The sequence below is a fragment of the Salvelinus alpinus genome, chromosome 14 (assembly GCF_045679555.1).
Source record: "Salvelinus alpinus chromosome 14, SLU_Salpinus.1, whole genome shotgun sequence".
NCBI classification, from domain to species: Eukaryota; Metazoa; Chordata; class Actinopteri; order Salmoniformes; family Salmonidae; genus Salvelinus; species Salvelinus alpinus.
Genome location: NC_092099.1, coordinates 53,318,557 through 53,341,931, shown reverse-complemented (window position 1 = coordinate 53,341,931; position 23,375 = coordinate 53,318,557). Strand labels below are relative to the sequence as shown.

Sequence of the window (23,375 nt, the reverse complement as noted above, 5' to 3'; positions counted from 1 at the left end):
CCCCTTGGTTCTTTCCTCAGGTGTTATTGACTCTGTTTTCATGTCGGTGCGATGTTTGTGTTTCGTGTTCATTGTTTATTTTATTTATTAAAACACTCCCTCCCTGAACTTGCTTCCCGACTCTCAGTGCACTCATTACAGAATAACACCTCACCTAAGGGAAGCATCAGGGAGTGTTTATTTAAATTAGATTTTTTGTGTCAGAGTAATGACGTTGGGTCCGGGAAATGCTACAGGCTCTCATGCTTTAACCAGATCGCCAGGCTTCCCTCTCTCAGCCGGATCATCAGCCTCTCATGCCTCAGCCGGATCGTCAGGATCTCATGCCTCAGCCGGATCGCCAGGCTCCCCTGCTTCAGCCGGCTCGTCAGGCTTTCATGCCTTAGCCGAATTGCCAGGGTCCCCTGCCTCAGCCGGCTCGTCGGGCTTTCATGCCTCTGCCGGATCGCCAGGCTCCCTTGCTTCCACCGGCTCGTCAGCTTCTCATGCCTCAGCCGGATCACCAGGCTCCCCTGCCTCAACTGATCTGTCAGGTTCCCACGCCCCAGCTGACTCGACAGTTTCCCGTGCCTTAGCTGGCATGACAGGTTCTCGCACATCAGCAGGGGTGACCAGTCCACTCCTGATCCCCGGGTTCGTCCCCTTTGTCGGCATCCTGCGGCTGGAGCTGCGTGTCGGGGAGTGGGTACTGTCACGTATACTCCCTCTCCGGCCTATAGGTCATCAGGCTGCTGATTATCCCACACACCTGTCACCATCATCTCACGCATCAGCGCCTCATGACACTCACCTGGACTCCATCACCTCCTTGATTATCTTCCCTATATCTGTCACTCCCCTTGGTTCTTTCCTCAGGTGTTATTGACTCTGTTTTCATGTCGGTGTGTTTCGTGTTCATTGTTTATTTTATTTATTAAAACACTCCCTGAACTTGCTTCCTGACTCTCAGCGCACTCGTTACACATGCATGCTGTAGGCTGTGTCCATGCTTATCGTGAAACGAGAGATGAGAACCTTGGTGAGTATGGGTGAACCTCTTATTTAGAAGTTATTTTCCTGTAACTTTTTGTTTTCCGTTTCATATTTCTAAAACCAAAAACCCTCCTTAGGCTACCTTTACCCTAGTCCTACTATAGCGAAGGCTGTTTCAACAGCTATTTGTCTTGTCTTTTTTATGCTGCCCATTTTTCTGATATCATTACATGTATTTATTGTTTTTGAAAAACTAACAGATTGCTTGTTTTTCGTAAAATGTTTTTCAAACCAAACTTATTATAATGATTCACTGCCCTTCCGTGGCACGCATGCAATGCAACTTCTGGAGAAGTGGGAATGCGATCTGTAAGATGGTTCATATATATCTTTGGGCGCAAGTTTAACGTGAGAGATATTCTCCCTTTCTCTTTATATTGGATCTTTGTCCAACTACTGTGAAAAGTTTGGATGTGAGTAAAACTCTCCATACTGTGTTTTAATATTATATTCCCAATGGAAGCAATTATGGTGCCTGTAAGTGTACTTAGACAGCCTATTTATTAAAAGTTTTTCGTTTGGTTTATAATTTGATTAGAATTATTCTCTCTTTTCAATAATGAATGGAATCTTGCTCAAACATAATGTAATTTACATCAGGCCTAACCCCTATATCAGTGTGAATGCTATGTATATATTTCAACATTGAAGCCATGTGTCACGGAATTCTTCGTCCTCCTCTAACGAGGAGTAAGAAATGTCGGACCAAGATGCAGCGTGGTGAGTATCCATTTTAATAGGAACACTTGAAACAAACAAAATAACGAATGAAGACGAAACAGTCCCGTAAAGTGACAACACAAACACAGGAACTCAGTAACAGGAACAATCACCCACAACCCGCAATACAAAACAGGCTACCTAAATATGGCTCCCAATCAGAGACAACGACAAAATTCCTGCCTCTGATTGAGAACCATATCAGGCCAAACACATAGAAATAGACAAACTAGACATACAACATAGAATGCCCACTCAGATCACACCCTGACCAAACGAAACATACAAAGCAAACTATGGCCAGGGCGTGACACCATGCAATTACTTAGATTACCGGCTTGGGCCAGGAGCCCTAATTAATGTTCCAGCATGCAGTTATGTGACAGGCGAGGTGTGTGGCAGGGAGGTTGTCACTGCCAGCTGGGCGCATGATGGTCATACGACACACAGCACAGTGACCTCAACAACATGGCCTCCAAAACGCACACTAAAGTCAGCAAAAACACTTAAGTGAATACTGTTAACTACTGTAGTAGAAAACTAATATATACTATATTAATGTACTGTTTTTGCAGATTGTAGTATACTGTAGTATTTGCTGTAGGGTTTAAGCAGACTTTACTGTAGTATTTGTGTGTTATTATATTTGACATAGACATAAGGGAAACCTTCTGGAGAAATACTGAAAGAGCATATTTTTCCATAACCTGTACATAGGTAGGAACGCACTTTCGATAACCTGTAGGGCACACAATATGGTCTATACTCGGCATGCAGTTTTCTCACTTATGGGTGGCACAAATTGCGATATGAGGGAGTGGAATGGGCAGGGTATATGCAAATTAAATACTGTAGTATTTACTGAAGTTAAAAAAGTGTCTTGTTTTTGCGGACTATGGTGTTTTTTGGTGGTCGTTACTGTAGTATTTACTACAAGTGTTTTTTTGCGGATAATACTGTAGTATTTATTGTAGTATTCTACAGTATACTACAACATTCTATAGTAAGTACTACACATGATCGGGAAATACTACAGTGTGTAGTATACTACAGTTTACTAAATCATACTATAGTAAGTACTGTAGTAAACTGAAATATTAAATATTTTTGTGCGGGTAGTTCTATGGTTCTTACACTAGATGCAACTATATAATTTAGATTGCAGTTGTCTGCCTGCCTGTCCAGAACTACAGTAAAGCAGCGTGGCCACTCCTTACTAGCTGAGAGACACAGAGCGATGGAAAGAGAGTGGCACTGTCGGATTTTCAATTCACAAGCACTTGCTGAGAGACAAAATCGTTACGATCGATGCACCTCTATCCACCTTAATGAACTGAAGCTTGTTTTAAGAGCTCTGTATCAGCTGCAAGCTGAATATGAATTAGGGCTGTGTGACCGTAGTTTTCTTAGGGAGATTATTTTGGTCACAAGCCATAGCAGACAAATCTTCCCATCCACGTCATTGTCATTTCCCATAAATTATTTATCAGTCTCTCGGGGATGATAGGAATAGTCTTTATATGCGGATTTTAAAATGGATCTTGGAATTAAGTTCCAAGATCGTAAATGTTCAGTGACATTTGTCTGCCAAATTAAACTTCTAACTTTGGTGATGTTTATAAAAGTAAATTTTTATCATGGCTCCATATTACATCATTGTTAAACAACGTGTGAGAGAAAAGTTACTTACTCTTTCTGCACCCGTCTAAAACAAGTGACATAACACTAATAACACTCATAAGATTTTCATGAACAACAATGTTTTGTAATGTTTTAAAGCTCTGGACCTGAGGACTGACAAGTGGATGGGATTAAGATGTTTCGATTTTCCAATGAACCACAAAAAGCCTCGTTGAAAAATGGACACCGCCATTATTGCATTTGTCATAAAACAAAGCCACCTCATAAAAAACATGGCACAAAAGGATCAGTTAGTGCAGTGTATGTATATTGCATGTACGGCTATCTATAGCCATGATCATTTTGGATCCGAGACATTCTAGTAACACTGGACCTTGTCGTCGTAAATCAGTTTGAGCTGAGGCAAGAAGCATGAAATGTGCCAAGATGTCAAATAGGGCTTTCATTTTATCCCCTTAAATGAAGTACCTCAGTGATCCTCATTTATTAAACAGACCATTAAGAATATTGCAGAGCAAGCTGATCATAAGAATAGCTAATGTCGGGTTTTGCTTGGTGTCAGGTTTTGGTGTGAACCCCGTTCCTATAAGAGGTACGTCATCCTGTAAACCTCTCAGACAGACAGACCTCTGGGGAAGCCGGGGGAAGGATTTCATTACAGCTTCTGTCTGGTAACTGTACTGTATTGGCTGCATTGTTAACTTCTTAGTGTAATAGGATAATAGTGTCAGTTATTAAACAGGTATTAAACTTGGGGAAATCTTATCCCAAGACGATACACTACATGACCAAAAGTATTCCAAAATCATGGGCATTAATATGGAGTTGGTCCCCCATTTGTTTCTATAACAGTCTCCACTCTTATGGGAAGGCTTTGCACTAGATGTTGGAACATTGCTGCGGGGACTTGCTTCCATTCAGCCACAAGAGCATTACTGAGGTCAAGAACTGATGTTGGGTGATTCGGCCTGGCTCGCAGTCGGCGTTCCAATTCATCTCAAGTTGTTCGATGGGGTTGAGGTCAGGGCTCTGTGCAGGCCAGTTAAGTTCTTCCACACGAATCTGAACAAAACATTTCTATACGGACCTCGCTTTGTGCACGGGGGCATTACAATGCTAAAACAGGAAAGGGCCTTCCCCAAATTGTTGCCACAAAGTTGGAAGCACAGAATCGTCTAGAATGTCACTGTATGCTGTAGCGTTAATCCTCCTCCAGCAAACTTTACAGTTGGCACTATGCATTCGGGTACGTAGCATTCTCCTGGCATCTGCCAAACCCAAATTTGTCTGTCAGACTGCCAGATGGTGAAGCGTGATTCATCACTCCGGAGAACGTCCAATGGCGGCGAGCTTTACACAACTCCAGACGATGCTTGGCATTGCGCATTGCGATTTTAGGCTTGTGTGCGGCTGCTCGGCCACGGAAACCATTTTCATGAAGCTCCTGACGGACAGTTATTGTGCTGATGTTGCTTCCAGAGGCAGTTTGGAAATCGGTAGTGAGTGTTGCAACAAAGGACAGACGATTTTTACGCCCTACGCGCTTCAGCATTCGGCGGTCCCGTTCTGTGAGATTGTGTGGCCTACCACTTCGCGGCTGAGCCGTTGTTGCTCCTAGATGCTTCCACTTCACAATAACAGCACTTACAGTAGATTGCATGGCTGTGTGCTCAATTTTATACACCTGTCAGCAACGGGTGTGGCTGAAATAGCCGAATCCACTAATTTTAAGGGGTGTCCACATACTATTGTATATATACTGTGGTGTGATGTTCGGATGTACCAATCCTGTGCAGGTGTTGTTACACATGGTCTGCCACTGCGAGGATGATCAGCTGTCCGTCCTGTCGCCCTGTAGCGCTGTCTTAGGCGTCTCACAGTACGGACATTGCAATTTATTGCCCTGGCCACATCTGCAGTCCTCATGCCTCCTTGCAGCATGCCTAAGGCACTTTCACGCAGATGAGTAGGGACCCTGGCCATCTTTCTTTTGGTGTTTTTCAGAGTCAGTAGAAAGGTCTCTTTAGTGTCCTAAGTTTTCATAACTGTGACCTTAATTGCCTACCGTCTGTAAGCTGTTAGTGTCTTAATGACCTTTCCACAGGTGCATGTTCATTAATTGTTTATGGTTCATTGAACAAGCATGGGAAACAGTGCTAAACCCTTTAAAATGAAGACCTGTGAAGTTATTTGGATTTTTACAAATTATCTTTGAAAGACAGGGTCCTGAAAAAGGGATTTTTGTCATTTTTGCTTAACAGGTATGGCTCAAAACGGGTTGCCGCTGCGTGCATGTCTGTACTGTATTGCCTGAATGACGGGTCGCCACTGGGTCCACGTCTCTACTGTATCGCCTGGTAGTTTGGGCCTTCTCTGTCTATTGTCATTCCCTGGGCCTGGGTAGAAGCAAAGCTCTGTAGATTAAATCCCCAAGCTGTGATGTTATGGTGACAGCCTGCTAGGACGTTGTGTCAGATGTCTTCAATGGACACAGAGATTCTCTATTGGCATGAGATGCAGTGGCAGACCCCACAGGTGCCAGGTAATTAACCCCTGAGTTGGCCTAGTGACAGGGCTTTGGCTTGGTACACTCTTAGAAAAAAGGGTTCCAAAAGGGTTCTCATAGGAGAACCCTTTGAAGAACCCCAATTGGTTCCAGGTAGACCCATGTGGGTTCTTCAAAGGGTTCTCCTATGATGATCTTTTTGGTTCTTGATAGCAACTTTTTTTCTAAGAGTGTACACCTTCCTCTAAGTTCTTCTTATCCATTACCAAAGTCAAAACCCTGAAACATTCCCTGTATTTGGCAATGGGTGGTGGCAGGGTAGCCTAGTGGTTAGAGCATTGGGCTAGTAACCGAAAGGTTGCAAGTTTGAATCCCTGAGCTGACAAGGTAAAAATCTGTTGTTCTGCCCCTGAACAAGGCAGTTAACCCACTGTTCCTAGGCCATCATTGAAAATAAGAATTTGTTCTTGCCTAGTTAAATAAAGGTCAAATAAAAGAAATAAAAAATTGTCCCAGCTATCCGGGATCCTTGGGACGTCCTGACATTATACCATTGAAGTTGACATTTAAAATGGTGAAGGTAAGGGTTAAGGTTAGGATTAGGGTAGGGGTTTAAGGTAGGAACGTCCCAAGGTTTCTGGATTGCACTAACCATTTGGCAATGTTATTCAAGCGTATTTCCTCTCAGTTGTTGACCAGGGCAAGCATGGCTGGCTCCCCTATCTGGATGGAGGACATTATGCTATCACTATATGACCCAGGTGTGACACACCAGACCAAACAGCAGGGGTCGCTGTCCGTGTAACTCAGTGTAACTGCATCCCCATGTATAATCTGTCTGTCTTTCTAAACCTCTGCGCATGTTGGCGTCCATGCTAGAAGAGGCCAGTTTAGGTAAACAAGGGTATAGTGGAGGCCAGTGACCCCGCTGGGGGAAAGTGCTGGCGTAGGGCCTTTTTGTTGAAAAGGCCTGTGTTGTTTCAGAGAGCCCTGTGCCTGCTAGTATCAGCACCAAGCGGGACTGGCATGCGCTGGGCCCTTATTGGCAAATCCCATGAGTCATCAGCACAGTGGTCTGACCTCTTTGTTAAAAGGTTTAACTGCATGCTGCCTATTGACCACTTTCTATGGTAACGGTGCTGGACTCCTGGCATAACACATCATGCGCCGCGGGCACACATTGGCCTGCCCCCCTGACCTGACGCATCACACACACCCATCTCTCTCCAACCCTCCCACCTGGGCCCTATAAACAGAGACAATACATAGGCCTAATACCTTTATCACATATTTTTTTGCAAAACTTCATAGTTTCCCTAGTTACACCCAATCTCTATCTGAAAGATTTAGTGACATTTTTTGAAGTATTTAGCATTTCATGTTATTAACAGAAAACAACTGTATTGACCAGAAGTAGAGAGTCTATTTATTTACTTATATTTTCCACTGAAATTCGGGTATTAAAGTATATGGTGAGAAATTTCAGTAGAGGGGTAGAGAGAGTTTCCCGTTGATAACCAGACTGGGAGTCAATGTACAGTAGGTGCTGGCTCAATGAGAGAATAGAACATCAGAAACAAAGAGAAGAGTGGAATGCTTTGCCAGTCTGATTCAGCAATAAGTCTTGAAAGTCTGCGATAAATCTTGATAGTCTGCGTTAAGTGTTGATAGTCTAACAAATATTGATAGTACGCAATAAATCTTGCTGGTCTGTAAAAAGTTTTGATGGCCTGTGATGAGTCTTGACAGCCTGCAATAAGTCTTGATGGTCTGTGATAAGTCTTGATAGTGAGCAATAAGTCTTTATGGTGAGCAATAAGTCTTTATAGTCTGCAATAAGTATTGATAGTCTGCAATAAGTATTGATATTATCTGCAAGGAGTTTCATAGTCTGCAATAAGTATTGTTAGTCTGACTGAAATAAGTCATGATAGTTGCAGCATCCAATCTTTGCATGACTGAAGTTAATTGAATTAACTCCTTTCTAACCCATTAAAGTAATTTAAATTAATGAAATATACCCCTTGATTTAGAAGAATTATGCATTTTGCATCATAAGCAGATGATATCTGTATTTTGAAAGTTACATATCTTGAAAACTTTTTTGTGACTATGACAACAATGGACTACCAAAACAAATACCAAAAGAAAGACAGAGGTTCATCTATCATTTGAACACAATGTTTTAATTTGATTAATACATGTGAAATAACAGTTATGATTATTAACAGGCATGTAGTGAGGCAACTCTAAAAGTTCTGAACGCGGCGGATGGACCCCACGTTAGGGTGCTTGGTGTTCCACTCGGTGAAGCGGCGGTACACTGCCCTATCCAGCAGGTGCTGGCGGCCGTGGTACTTGGGGTGCTCGTAGAACACCCAGGCGCCGTCCATCACATTGCAGGAGTGCACCTCGCGGAGACGCCAGCGCTCGGGGAGGTTAGGCTTGTCTTCTCTGAACTCCATCATCTGACCGGCAAAGTCAGAACGCTTGTAGAGGCGGATCCTGAACATGCCAGAGGTCTAGAATACAAAGAGGGAACAGAGAGGGTACTTGTATTTATTATGGATCCCCATTAGCTGCTTCCAAAGCAGCAGCTACTCTTCCTTGGGTCCAGCAAAATTAAGGCAGTTTATACAATTTTAAAACATTGCAACACATTCACAGATTTCACAACACACTGTGTGCCTTCAGGCTCCTACTCCACCACTACCACATATCTACAGTACTAAATCCATGTGTTCCCACTCTCCACCCGGATGGATTTGCAGCGGTGGCTGAAACCGCAAACCAATATGGCAGAATACAAACAGTGTAGCTATTCCCTCTGTAAGGCAATCAAACAGGCAAAATGTCAGCATAGAGACAAAGTGGAGTCGCAATTCAACAGCTCAGACATGAGACGTATGTGGCAGGGTCTACAGACAATCACGGACTACAAACAGAAAACCGTCTTGCTTCCGGACAAGCTAAACACCTTCTTCGACCGCTTTGAGGAAACGACGAGACAGCCTATAGGGAGGAAGTGAGGGCTCTGGGAGTGTGGTGCAAGGAAAATAACCTCTCACTCAACGTCAACAAAACAAAGGAGATTATCGTGGACTTCAGGAAACAGCAGAGGGAGCACCCCCCTATCCACATCGACAGGACAGCAGTGTAGAAAGTGGAACGTTTCAAGTTCCTCAGTATACACATCACTGACAAACTGAAATGGTCCACCCACAGGAGGCTGAAGAAATGTGGCTTGGCACCTAAAATTTGCTTTTCTTTCAAAAGCAAGGACATTTCTAAGTGACCCCAAACTTTTGAACGGTAGTGTGTATATATATTATTTTTTTATAAAAAAGTGAAGCCACTCAACATTTACATTACATTCAGTCATCTAACAGACTCCATCCAGAGCGACCCACAGAAGTCACCAGGGTCAACGCCGTGCTCAAGGGCACGTTGACAGATCTCCCACAAGGTCAAAAACTGGGACCCGAACAAGCGACCTATAAGCCACCGGCCCAAGCTCCCAACCGCCAGGCAGCCAGCCCTCCAAGATCCATCCCACAGTTCCCCAGGAGCTGCCCATCAACCCTCCCCCCAATCCCGAGATTTAAAAATAATAATAAAACAACTCCATTCCTAACCCTCAAGATGGAAATCTTACACACTGTGGCCTTTTTCTCTGGGAAACATTCTGTGTTTTTACTTCTTGGATTTCTTGAATTCACCTTTCGTGGTATACAGTAACTGTAATTATGAAAACATATTGATATTTACTTAGATATTGACCACTTTGTTTATAATATGTGCACTTTGATATAAAAGTTCCATGCTCTTCCATAACATCCATGTGACCTCAATCATCCCCCGAAACAAACTCATGTTTATCAGGTATGAGCAGGTCGCAGTTGTAAATGAGAACTTGTTCTCAACTGGCCTACCTGGTTAAATAAAGGTGAAATAAATAAATACATTCGACAACTTTATTGTAATCCCACCATGCGACTTCAATCATCTTTTTCCAGTGGCTCAGAATTCCAGTGGCAATTCTCTTCAGTAGTTCCTTTTAGAATTCCATGATGCTGCAGATGGAGCCCACAGTGGCACACAGAGCTCCTTACTTGGTGTAGGAACAGTACTCCCTTCTCTCCAGAAGGTACTGGCGGCCGCGGAAGTTTGGGTGCTCGAAGAAGACCCAGGAACCCTCCTGGACCTTGCAGGAGTGGATCTCGGGGCTGTGGCAACACTCCTGGACTGAGGGTTAGGTTCTCAGTCATCTCCAGGGACTGGCCATTGAAGTTGGGCTTCTCAAACAGACTCAGCCTTTATCATTCCACATCGTCTTTGGTCCCCACGTCTACATGACATACTGTACATTTCTGATGACCTGACAGGAACTTATACAGTCGTTGAAGCCCATCCAGTGCTGGTAGTCTGCGTACCCCCGGGGTCTACAATGTACTGATAGCCAATGTAGTCGCAGCGCTCAGAGTACCCATCAGCCGCCCTCCACCTGGCAAGAGTTTCATCAAGAAAAAAAGCCATGCAGGTCAGCGAAGTCTCCTTTGGATTCGATCGCCCCTGAAATTTTCTGTCTTCTGTTGGAGGAGAAAAGACAGTTGGTCACAATTCTGAATTCTATAATATAGTTCCAGAATTCCAGAACTATGGAACTATGGACGTAGAAGTATGGAACTATGGAATTAGTACTATGGAACAGGTACTTATTCATTAAAGGAAGCTTCACCAGAACACATCTCACCTTCTTAATTTCTTCAGAGTTCAGAACACCAGGCGTAGTGAACAGCACTAAAGCTCAGGGTCTGCAGGTATCCTTTTTATACATGTTAGAGACACTAACACCAAGCACATGGTTAGCACCAAATTAATCAGATATTTCAATCAGCTATTCAAAAATTTATGTAGGATCAACGCATTGTTCAAAAGCACTGAATTACCGATCCACACACAGTAGCAGGTGGAAAGTGCCAAACCTCAGTCAGTTAATGTGGGATCAAAACCAATCTAGGGCCATCAAGGCCAGCTGGAGATAAACATGGACCATAGAAATCTAATGAGTAACACTATACGTTTTAACCCATGAAAACCCATGTCATGATGCATTTAGTCTAGGACTTATTAACAGGCTCTTAACAGGCTGTCTGTATCTAATGCACAACAAACAAAATGTTACAAACAGTACTTCTCTGTTAAAGTACAGGATTTTTCTGCATAGAAAAGTATTGGACGGGTCGCCTAAGTTAGTATACTGTATATACCTGTATATAAAACATCTGAATGGTAAAAGGTTTTCAGTGTAAACTTAAATAACAAACAGATATACAGTATATAGAAAAGATAATAGACCAATATATTTTCATCTTTGAGAACTTATAATTATAAAAACTAGACAGTCACAGAGAATTTTAAATTCCCAAAATGATCCATTCAGGAGTATTTTTTTCCATGGCATGGGGCCCCCATTGATTTTTTTAGAATGTTTGAGTCACTCCGATAGCATAAGAACATTGCATAAGCTATGACAAAATATGTAGAATTGCAGGAAACTAGCTTTAAAATAGCTAAATGTTCTCTATGCGGCCAAGAGGGCCTCTAAAACGTTCGGTTGGCGACCGCGCTAATGGCCAAGCCCACTGCCACACCCCGCAACGCCCACCACCTAAGCCCCATTTTGATCCAGAAATAAACCCTGACAGTATCCCTTAATTTAGATAATCCTTTATATTTACATTGAAATTACTATTAAAACGTGAAGAAATTTAACATTTAAGAAAACGTTAGTTAGGCCAGTCGTACAGAGTCATAAAGGTAAAATCCTAATGAGGCCAAATATGATTCTCTATGCAGTTCATACAGTTCATGCTAATGCATTCTTTACTCAGTATGCCAACTGTTGGCATTCATGCTGTAGTTGATGAAACCATCAATTATGTTGTGTAGAGGTAAAAGGTGGCATTGATTTCTGCAGTCTCCCTCTGCATTTTTTTCATCCATATACTGTAGCTCCGTTTCAAACCAAAGCAACTGTGTTTAAAGTATTTAACTTGCAGAAAAGCCCACCAGCACAACGCCAATGTAACCGATGTGAAATGGCTAGCTAGTTAGCGGTGGTGCGCGCTAATAGCGTTTCAATCGGGGACGTCACTCGCTTTGAGACCTTGAAGTAGTGGTTCCCCTTGCTCTGCAAGGGCCGCGGCTTTTATGGCGCGATGGGTAACGATGCTTTGTGAGTGACTGTGGTTGATGTGTGCAGAGGGTCCCTGGTTTGAGCCCAGGTTGGGGCGAGGAGAGGGACGGAAGCTATACTGTTACATTGATGCTGTTGACCCGGATCACTGGTTGCAGCGGAAAAGGAGAAGATCAAAAGGGGGGTGAGTGTAACCGATGTGAAATGGCTAGCTAGTTAGCGGTGGTGCGCGCTAATAGCGTTTCAATCGGTGATGTCACTCGCTTTGAGACCTTGAAGTAGTGGTTCCCCTTGCTCTGCAAGGGCCGCGGATTTTGTGGAGCGATGGGTAACGATGCTTCGTGGGTGACTGTTGTTGATGTTGTTGATGTGTGCAGAGGGTCCCTGGTTTGCGCCCGGGTCGGTGCGAGGGGACGGTCTAAAGTTATACTGTTACACCAAGACAGATTTCTAACAACATTAGTAAGGCGATACAGTTCTATGATTCTGATTGTAGCTAGCTTCAGCTATTGGTTAAGTTATTCATTTTATTTGCATTGATTTACAAAATGGTTATAGACAGATCCAGGATCAACACAGCTTAATGACGATCCAGGCTCAACATAGCTTAATGACGATCCAGACTCAACATAGCTTAATGACGATCCAGGATCAACACAGCTTAATTAAGATCCAGGAGTTAGATCAAAGTGAACTTGTTTCACAGTCAGAACATTGGAATATGATCCTGGATAAAGCAGTAATATTTACTGTAGTACATCACATTGAACATGTAAACTGTCACAGCGACTTATGTATACATCCATCAAAAATTACTTAAGCCATTCATTGTATTGTAAATTCCTTGTTTCTTGACTTGAATATTCGATGTGGTGTGTGTTTGTTGTTCGGATACATAATGGAAACACTTGAGTAAATGAGGGAAACAAAGTAGATTGAAAGCAGGTGCTTTCATGAAGGTGTGTTCATGATGGTGTTCTTCGGCTTGCAAGCCTCCCCTTTTTCCTCCAAACATAACGATGGTCATTATGGCCAAAAAGTTATATTTTTGTTTCATCAGACCAGAGGACATTTCACCAAAAAGTATGATCTTTGTCCCCATGTGCAGTTGCAAACCGTAGTCTGGCTTTTTTATGGCGGTTTTGGAGCAGTGGCTTCTTCCTTGCTCAGCGGCCTTTCAGGATATGTCGATATAGGACTCGTTTTACTGTGGATATAGATACTTTTGTACCTGTTTCCTCCAGCATCTTCACAAGGTCCTTTGCTGTTGTTCTGGGAATGATTTGCACTTTTCGCACCAAAGTACGTTCATCTCTAGGAGACAGAACGAGTCTCCTTCCTGAGCGGTATGACGGCTGCATGGTCCCATGGTGTTTATACTTGAGTATTATTGTTTGTACAGATGAACGTGGTACCTTCAAGTGTTTGAAAATTGCTCGCAAGGATGAACCAGACTTGTGGAGGTCTACAATTTATTTTCTGAGGTCTGATTTCTTTTGATTTTTCCATGATGTCAAGCAACGAGGCACTGAGTTTGAAGGTAGGCCTTGAAATACATCCACAGGTACACCTCCAATTGACTCAAATTATGTCAATTAGCCTATCAGAAGCTCCTAAAGCCATGACATAATTTTATGGAATTTTCCAAGCTGTTTAAAGGCACAGTCAACTTAGTGTATGTAAACTTCTGACCCACTGGAATTGTGATACAGTGAAATAATCTGTCTGTAAACAATTGTTGGGAAAAATACTTGTGTCATGTACAAAGTAGATGTCCTAACCGACTTGCCAAAACTATAGTTTGTTAACAAGAAATTTGTGGAGTGGTTGAAAAACGAGTTTTTATGACTCCAACCTAAGTGTATGTAAACTTCTGACTTCAACTGTATAAAAATGCTGGTCAGGCCATTATTTTTGCAAATGTCTTGTCTACCATGGCTATGGCCCTATAGGATGACAATGCCTCCATCCACAGGGCACGATTGGTCACTGAATGGTTTGATGAGCATGAAAATTATGTGAACAATATGCCATGGCCATCTCAGTCACCAGATCTCAACCCAAATTAACACTTATTGGAGATTCTAGAGATGCGCCTGGGACAGCGTTTTTCACCACCATTAACAAAACACCAAATTATAGAATTTCTTGTGGAAAAATGGTGTTGCATTCCTACAACAGAGTTCCAGACACTTGTAGAATATATGCCAAGTTGCATTAAAGCTGTTCTTGTTCATGGTGGCCCAGCACCCTATAAAGACACTTTATGTTGGTGTTTCCTTTATTTTGGCAGTTACTTGTACATTCCTTTGTTCAGAGACTTTCCTTCTTAATCCAATTCTTACTGAACTGTGTTGTGTGCTAATATGATATGGTATTCTAGGTCTTTGAGTGGTACAGTAACATTCTGATTCATTGTAATGTGTCTTGAATTTAAACATGCAGGAGTCTCCTGTTATCATCCAACTTTTCATTATGACTTGTATTGTATGTTCATTTTTATTGTTAACCTTTACGGAATTGTGTAAATACTTCTTTCCTTGTAGGGCAATAGACTATTATATATTATTCTATTCTGTTATATTCTGTTCTACAGTTGATGAAATGCTAGCAAAGATTACTAAAGAAAACTGAGTAAGTAGATCTACTGGTGTTGACGTACATGTGTGCCCTGTGTTGTTATCCATGTCAAAGTAATGAAGACAGCAGCGTTTGTGCGGATTAGACAGGGTTTTATTTGTTGGCCTGTAACACTCTCACACAGAGGTGGGTGTCATAAGAACGGCAGAGAGGTTAATGGGAAAGGATGTAGTCGTAGGGCTCTAGAACACTAGGAGTCTTAGGATTCTAGAACTCTGTGATCCTGCGGAAGGAGCCCACGACAGGGGAGGTGGCGCCCCAGTCTGTGAAGTTACGGTACTCTCCGCGCTCCAGGAAGTACTGCTGCCCCCTGTAGTTGGGCAGCTCATAGAAGACCCAGGCACCGTCTATCACTACAGCAGAGTGGAATTCACAGAACTTGAAGGCTTCATGGACCGATGGGCAGTCTTCGCTCCACTCTGCCATCTGGCCAGCTAAATCTGGCCTGTCATAGAACCTGATCTTGTAGGAATTTCCATAGACCTGCAAAATAAATACAACCAAAAATACATAAATGCCAGTATCCCTAATTAATAATATAAAAGTAATCACTTTAATTATTTAAATTGCCATTAATCTGTATGTTCTTAACAATATTAGGCCTTTGGAATGCCTCTTTAAATAGGTTTCTTGGCTGTTGTCCTGGTTTCCTTCAACAATTGATGTGCATGGGCCTGGACGTGAGGGAAACTGCTGCCAAAACATGAGCCTTTTATCTCTCTTTATTGTCTGTTGGCTTTTGACTGATCATTGCCTGGTTGGTGCACCCTGGGGCATTCCATTTACTGCCCTGCATCCAAATCTGGTCAGACACTTTTTAACATCCTAATTGCCAAAACCCAAATATACAAGTGTAATATAAATGACAAGTTTATGATGTCTCTGATATAAAATGTAGATCTGTCAAAAAGCAAAAAATGCTGGAAATATAGCAAATCAAGAAACAGCGCAGATTATCAACTTCTTGCCTCAAGTCGTCAGTATCTATCTACTGACACGTCCGATCCATCAGTGCCATCTTCAAACTTAACGATAGAGTTAGTAGGCTTACAGTTTGTAGCCTACTATTGGTAGGAAGGCTTACATTTTTAATAGAGCGACAGGATCTGATGTTGTCGTTGAAGCCCATCCACTGCTGGTGGTCAGGGTACTCCCCAGAGGTCAGCACGTACTGGTAGCCTCCGTAGTTGGGGCGCTCGTACAGCACCCAGCAGCCGCTCTCCACCCTGATGGAGTTACAGCGGCTGAAGTAGGAGTGCAGGTCTGGGCAGTCGCTGTTGCACTCATAACTACGACCTTGGAAGTTCTTCTCCTCAAAGAATACAATCTGGAAGAGAGAGAGGGAGAGAAAGAGAAAAGCCTGGTAAGATACAGGCCAACCTGGCTGTCACGATTGCTCTTCTGGCGAAGCTGCAATACTGCAATACATAACAACGCTGCTTGAAGTTACAGAAGTTACAAAAACCTAAAGTCTACTTTTTTGTAAAGTTTTAAATGTATTCTTGTATATAATCCAAAGGCTCTTCTTACCTTTCCCATTTTTTTTATTGTTATTGTTCACCTCCCACTCACCAGCAGCACTGCCGAGGTTTATATCCAAATCCAGAATGTGCCGACAAGGGAAAAGCCTTTGTTAACTAAATTAGCCTGATTTGCATATCATCAAAATGGTTTGTTCAAGTTTGATTTCCCTTTGTCCCAATGTAATGGCTCTGTATCAAAGAATTGCCAGAACTGTGATGTGAAAGTTATAAAGGCCAAGTCTCCCAACCTATCCCCTAAATGCGTTATATGGATTGCTTTCAATCAGTCCGCTATCAAGGGACCTTGATTGGTTTCTATTGGCGTCTAGTATTGTGTGATCTATAATCGTTTTTTGGGAGGGTGGAGATTTAATTTTGTCTTGAGCATGATGTTCAGGATCTGTCTTGTTTTGCAACTGTCTGGTCTCATCGTCTGAAGTTGTAGAACTGTCTGGTCTCATCGTCTGAAGTTGTAGAACTGTCTGGTCTCATCGTCTGAAGTTGTAGAACTGTCTGGTCTCATCGTCTGAAGTTGTAGAACTGTCTGGTCTCATCGTCTGAAGTTGTAGAACGCTCTCGTCTCATCGTCTGAAGTTGTAGAACTGTCTGGTCTCATCGTCTGAAGTTGTAGAACTGTCTGGTCTCATTGTTGAATGATCAATGAAGGATTCGGCAGGTAGCCTAGTGGTTAGAGTGTTGGGCTAGTAACTGAAAAGTTGCAAGATCGAACCCATGTGCTGACAAGGTAAAAATCTGGTGTTCTGCACCTGAACAAGGCAATTAACCCACTGTTCCTAGGCCGTCATTGAAAATAAGAATTTGTTCTTAACTGACTTGCCTAGTTAAATAAAGGTAAAAATATATATATATGATATGGTAACAGACACAGCATCTCAAGGGGAAAAGGGAATCAAATGGCCCAAAAGCATCAGGCAAGCAGTTATTCAAATAATTCTATGATGGAACAAGGCAAGAATGTCGAGGAGAAAGATAGCCTAACTAATACAGAGGTACGCACATATTTCAGGAGGAAGATGGAGGAAGATGAGGAAGAATGGTTCCCTCTCAACTGGGTGTCTTCCTGGGTGAGGTGAAGCTATGGAAGAAGAATGGAGATCTTCCTCCCCCATGAAGAGGTGTCTCCTTATTTGAAGTTTGTTTGTCCTTCTCCATCTTGGTGTCGACTGTAGATTGGGAGAAGGAGGTGTCCTTCCTAGTCAGTGGCGCGGCATGAAGTCGCTACAGCTCTAACGACTGAACTTTCATCCCAATAGTAGTTATCGAGTCATCATTTAGTAGTAATTGATGTGTTCCTTTTGAGACTTTCGCTGTGCTCTTAATTTACAGTAGATACAGAGGAATGAGCATGCCAATGGATTGTTAACAAAACTGTCGGAAATGATTGATGACATGACACAACATTTTGTTATTTTTTTATTTTTTTTATTTCACCTTTATTTAACCAGGTAGGCTAGTTGAGAACAAGTTCTCATTTGCAACTGCGACCTGGCCAAGATAAAGCATAGCAGTGTGAACAGACAACACAGAGTTACACATGGAGTAAACAATAAACAAGTCAATAACATGGTAGAAAAAAAAGAGAATCTATATACAATGTGTGCAAAAGGCATGAGGTAGGCAATAAATCGAATAATTACAATTTAGCAGATTAACACTGATTAACACAGATTAACATGAACTGCGAACCAAAACAAGGATATTTTCTCAGGTTGCAAGTGTGACCACTATGACTTAGTTTCATCAATCTTTCAATGAATGTCTCACTCGGATTGTGAAATAGTATTGACATATTTCAAGAATGACAAAGGAACTCCTCTGTGAGCTCTGTGCAGAGTAGAGAGTTTCTGGATGACTATATAGGGACTTTGTGACTCCGTTCTATAACAAAACGATGTGAAAAATGTGATTAGATATATTAACTCTGAATCGAAGGCTGTATTACTCCGTTGACTATTTCTAAACAAACAATGTATAGCTTCAACATGTATAAAACTGTCATGCCGATCTCATGGACTGTCTTTTTTAGTTATACTGTAGATCTGTCATTCTCATTGAAAGCAAGTCAAGACGCGGTAGATCTGTTCTATGTGCACTATTTCTATGCTTCCCTTTTCCTTTCAAGCGTCTTTTTGTATATCTGCTTCAAACAGCTAAAAATACAATATTTTTGGTTTATGCAAAATATATTTCAAAGCAGTTTAGATGGTACAATGATTCTCTACACTATACTTGCTTGTTTTGTCACAAACTGAAATTAAGCGAACTACTAGAATTTCAACAACCAGGAAATGGCGGAGCGATTTATGCATAGAGCACCTTTAATTTGTTGAACAACTGTTGGCATTTTGAAGCATGCCCTTGATTAAAGCCACAAACATTGGCTTTGTATGGGGGATGGGGCTGGGAAAATGTAACCACAGAGCTATGGATGCCAGGGTTGACTGTCCATGAGATTGAAATGATAGGTGTGAATGTTTACAAATACTCACATGACAACACAAACATAAACAATGGAGTAAAACAAACTTATATTTTTCATTATTGTTGTGGAAAGACATTTGCACTATGTCAGTTCCCACATATTTAGGTCACTTGTGGGAAATGGGACTGACGTTTGTATATCTCTTGAGAAAGGGAGCAATTGATTCAGTATAATATTGGCAGTTCAATGTTTAAACTCACTTTCCTGAAATGTGCTGATTATTATCATAATAAAAACCAGCGTTTTGTGTTTTTGTAAGGCACTCCTAGACGGTAGACTAATGAAAGGTAGACTCCTAAATGGTAGACTCCTAAACGGTAGACTCCTAAATGGTAGACTCCTAAACGGTAGACTCCTAAATGGTAGACTAATAAACAGTAGACTCCTAAACGGTAGACTCCTAAATGGTAGACTAATAAACAGTAGACTCCTAAACGGTAGACTCCTAAAAGGTTTACTCCTAAATGTTAAGAAATGGTCTCTGTTCTCTACATTCCTGCTTCCTCCGTGTGTCTTCAGCTGGTCCTCAGTGCCATGGGAACTCCTTTATGGTAAGTCACGATAGTACCAAAAAAAATTATGACGATTGCAGACCTGCTTATTCATCAGGTTCCAGAAAATGTCAATAACAAAACCCCGCTGCTGTCCGTATAAAAGCCCCCTGGCAGCTCCAGGTCGTTGGACAGAATCCCACAAACAACATCAAACATGGGCAAGGTATGTACAGGTCAGCCAAATGTGGGTCAACCTGTCAGTCCTCTAACGCAGCACAGTCATATTCATCTGGGATTCAACTAATGGAAAAGAACAGCAGACAGCTTGAAATGGGATCAAGATAAACAAAGATGGATAATTAGATCATTACATATAGTCGGGTGACTGTGTCTTTTCAAGCATGATGAAAGCAACAGCTTAGTGACACTAATCCTGTGTATTAGTAACAAAACTTCACAGAACTTCAGCAAACAACTTGAGAAAGTGAATTGAACATTTGATGTTTGGTCTCTTTCAGATCATTTCTACAAGGACAGGAACTTCCATGGCCGCTCTTATGAGACCAGCCAGGACTTCCTCGACATGTCCTCCTACATGTCTCGCTGCCAGTCCTGCAGGGTGGAGAGCGGCTGCTTCATGGCGTACGAGCGCCTCAACTTTATGGGAAACCAGTTCTTCCTGAGGAGGGGAGAGTACTCAGACTACATGCATATGGGAATGAATGACTCTGTCCTCTCCTGCCGTATGATCCCTCAGGTAGGAGAAAGACTCAGTGATCCATATATCTCAATACAATATCTCTGGGGATATTTTATAATCTGTGTATTTCTGCTTAAACCAGCTTGATTTGATTTGATTTATTAGGTTCCCCATTAGCCTACGCCAATGACGACAGCTAGTCTTACTGGGGTCCGACATATAGCGAAAAATACATTACAGACAAAAAACTTTACAATTGACATACTGTAACTGTAATATCCTATATATATTGGTTTGGATTGCTTGTGTTGTTTTATAAACTAATGTGATTTTCTTCTGGGAAATTCCGATCTCCAAACGTCTCTAATTCATGTTACAATGGATGCTGTAAGGAGCTATTGATGTCTACACAGATACAGTTGAATGTGACGGAACATTTAAAATCAACGCTATGTGGTATTAATAATATGAAACACTTTAGCAGAGGCTCTTACCAAGAGCAACTCGGTTTAAGTGCCTTGCCCAGGGGCAATTTGGCAGATTTTTCACCTAGTCTGTGCTAGGATGCAAAACCAGTGACTTTCTGGTTACTGGCCCAACGCTCTTAACCGCTAGGCTACCTGGCACACTTTAATTGGAATTACAGCTGTAAAGAAGTGGTGATTATGAGCATGATTTATTTTGCACAACAGCTCAGAGGATCCTTCAGGATGAGAGTCTACGAGAAGGAGAACTTCGGAGGTCAGATGTACGAGATGATGGAGGATTGTGAGTCCTTCCAGGACCGTTACCGCATGGCCAACTGCGAGTCTGCCCAGGTCATGGAGGGACACTGGCTGATGTACGAGCAGCCCCACTTCAGAGGCAGGATGATTTACATGAGGCCCGGAGAGTACAGAAACCTCAGGGAGATGGGAAGAAGCGGAATGAGATATAGTTCTGTGAGACGCATCATGGAATCCTGTTAAATCTTTTCATTTGTAGCCCTTTTCAATAGTGAAACACGTAGTGGAAATGCAATAAAATACCATCTAAGAAAATTTTTGTATCTGCACACCTTTATTGTAAATTATTATGGTTTTTGATGTATTTTCTGATTTATTTAGAATTTAATGAATGACTGGTTGTTCCTCTCAAAATACAACCGAAAATGATTTGTCCACTTGGCTGTAGTTGATTCCCCAAGACAAACCTTGGGTATTTAGTTCCCTTACTGAGATACTTCATCGATATGTTTTGTCAGCATTATATTTTTCAAGTCAATTTATTGATTAAAAAAATTGGGGTTGCTTCAGATGTGCTATAAAATCAAACATCACATTTTAAGTGGAATATAACATAATAACGTGACTTAACAATAACATTTAAATACCATTTCAATCACACTCAGATTATGTATCACTGTTTGAATAAGCATTGGATCAAAACAAAATGACCAAATAGCATGAAAAGTTATGAAAGACTATTTCAAATACAGTTGTATTACTTATGGATAAATTAGATTTTCTGACAGCACAGCTCTTTAGAGGAGAAAAATACCAATGCAAATGTTGTAGCTACTATAAAATAGGTGTACTTATATTTGTTTTTTTGTTTAGATTTTTACTCAGATCATTGGACTATGCACTTAGCCTTCAAGAAACAAATGGAAATATGTTTTGTTTGCAAGGCTTAGCTTACATTGAACAATAAGGGTCCAAAAACGAAGTGCTTGGAACCTTACTATTCTCTCCATATATGCCATCCCTTTGAAATAATAACCCAGAAACATTGAATGCTATTTCATTGCTATGCAGATGAAAGACAAATCTACTTGTCAATACAATCAGATGATACATTAAAGACATAAAGTATTTTCAGCACAAGCTACAGCCAGTGAGTTGATTGTTACTTTAGGTATACAGATTTATCTTTTATTATCAATATGTTCTCTCTTTTTTATGATGCCCTCTGCAATTCTATATATTTGATAGCAATGGTGCTTGACCATCTTAATTTATGCTTTTAGGTATTTTCTCATTTTCACAGATAGAATAAATGTTGTATACCATGTCATATCATATCTTATACAATGTAAGTTATATTTCAGAATGAAGAGGAGGTATGTGATGATCAAGTAAGACAAATACTGTAAGTAGTGTTTTTGCACATTTATTTGAACAATTGACAATCAGATGATTTAGCATATGTCGGTGATACGCCTCATGCTCATGAACCTCATGCCCTTGGCCCCCATGCCCATATCCTTGAAGCTCCTGTACTCTCCAGGCCTCATGTACATCATCCTGCCTCTGAAGTGGGGCTGCTCAAACATCAGCCAGTGGCCATCCATAACCTGGGCAGACTGACAGTCAGACATGCGGTAACGATCCTGGATGGAGTCACAGTCATCCATCAGCTCCATGCTCTGACCTCCAAAGTTCTCCTTCTCGTAGATCTTCATTTTATAGGATCCTCTGTGCTGTTGGTGGAGAATTTTATTAAATTGTATTAATTCCAAAGTATGACATTTTTAAAGCCTACTTTGTAATTTAAAGGAAGAAATGCTATTTCTTCCTTTAAGAAAGGAAGAATGCTATTTCTTCCGTACCATGGGGATCATACGGCTGGACCTGATGCAGTCGCTCTGGCTCATGCCCATCAGGCGCTGGTTGTCGGGGTACTCTCCTCTTCTGACCAGCATCTGGTGTCCCATGAAGTTGGGGCGCTCGTAGACCATAAAGCAACCGTTCTCAACCCTGCAGGAGTTGCACCTGCTCAGGTAGGAGGACATGTCGGGGCAGTCCTGGCTGGTCTCATAGGAACGACCCTGGAAGTTCTTGTCCTCGTAGAAGATGATCTGCAGAAAAGTTTTTAGAATGCTATACAACACCTACGCATAATTAAGCTGCAGTAGACACACATCAAAAGCAGTCATTTAGTTAGAATGATATGAACGTTTGTTTAAATGCCACCTACCCTGCCCATGGTCATGGTGGCTGTTGGTTGTTTAAACTTGACTGTAAATGCTTGTGCCACCCTTGCCCTTTTATACTTTGTTAGATGCCCACAGCATATGTAACCACATTGTATTCAATTCCTGAGTCATCACCATGTAATCTACTGTAAACAGAAGCAGTTTCAATATGATTGGTTTTAGTAGTGTTTGCATAATATTTTAAAGAGTTAGTATACTGTGGTAAATGAAACATGTAAATGACTTACCTATGGCTTTGATGATCATGGAACGTTAACTATGATTCCTAACTCTCAACAATTCGTACATCACCTAGAAGTAGAGATGGAGGTTGGCACACTGCCAACTGTGCCAACTGAGCAAAGCAAAAAGCCGCTTCACTGGGACACTGAGTATTGGTCTGCCCCTATTTTTGCTACGTTGCAGGAAATAACTCTGTGATACCTGGGGTTGCAATCTCA

The 23,375-nt window shown here is 41.7% G+C and overlaps 3 protein-coding genes across 3 annotated transcripts; 1 reads left to right on the top strand and 2 right to left on the bottom strand.

Annotated features, from left to right (window-relative positions):
* The first annotated feature begins 853 nt into the window (after nucleotides 1-853).
* Nucleotides 854-20,996, top strand: LOC139538216 (gamma-crystallin M3-like). Its single transcript, XM_071340079.1, has 3 exons — nucleotides 854-1,018; nucleotides 19,777-20,015; nucleotides 20,651-20,996. Exons 1-3 carry the CDS (start codon nucleotides 964-966, stop codon nucleotides 20,924-20,926), a joined length of 570 nt encoding a protein of 189 aa, XP_071196180.1. The 5' UTR covers nucleotides 854-963; the 3' UTR covers nucleotides 20,927-20,996.
* LOC139538219 (gamma-crystallin M2-like) lies at nucleotides 14,946-16,277 on the bottom strand. Its single transcript, XM_071340082.1, has 3 exons — nucleotides 16,269-16,277; nucleotides 15,823-16,065; nucleotides 14,946-15,221 (listed from the first exon to the last, which is right to left on the bottom strand). Exons 1-3 carry the CDS (start codon nucleotides 16,275-16,277, stop codon nucleotides 14,946-14,948), a joined length of 528 nt encoding a protein of 175 aa, XP_071196183.1.
* Nucleotides 20,997-22,137: 1,141 nt separating the features above from the next.
* On the bottom strand, nucleotides 22,138-22,925 carry LOC139538218 (gamma-crystallin M3-like). The gene is made up of 3 exons (XM_071340081.1): nucleotides 22,917-22,925; nucleotides 22,549-22,797; nucleotides 22,138-22,419 (listed from the first exon to the last, which is right to left on the bottom strand). Exons 1-3 carry the CDS (start codon nucleotides 22,923-22,925, stop codon nucleotides 22,138-22,140), a joined length of 540 nt encoding a protein of 179 aa, XP_071196182.1.
* Nucleotides 22,926-23,375: the final 450 nt, after the last annotated feature.

Excerpts from the sequence above, each read along its gene's own strand:
- LOC139538216 (XM_071340079.1), top strand. The coding sequence starts at position 964 with ATGCATGCTGTAGGCTGTGTCCATGCTTATCGTGAAACGAGAGATGAG. Across the intron at positions 1,019-19,776 it reads AACGAGAGATGAGAACCTTG|ATCATTTCTACAAGGACAGG; the intron begins GTGAGTATGGGT and ends GGTCTCTTTCAG. Across the intron at positions 20,016-20,650 it reads CCTGCCGTATGATCCCTCAG|CTCAGAGGATCCTTCAGGAT; the intron begins GTAGGAGAAAGA and ends TTTGCACAACAG.
- LOC139538219 (XM_071340082.1), bottom strand. Across the intron at positions 15,222-15,822 it reads CCTGTCGCTCTATTAAAAAT|GTCTATGGAAATTCCTACAA; the intron begins GTAAGCCTTCCT and ends TTTATTTTGCAG.
- LOC139538218 (XM_071340081.1), bottom strand. Across the intron at positions 22,420-22,548 it reads CCAGCCGTATGATCCCCATG|CACAGAGGATCCTATAAAAT; the intron begins GTACGGAAGAAA and ends CTCCACCAACAG.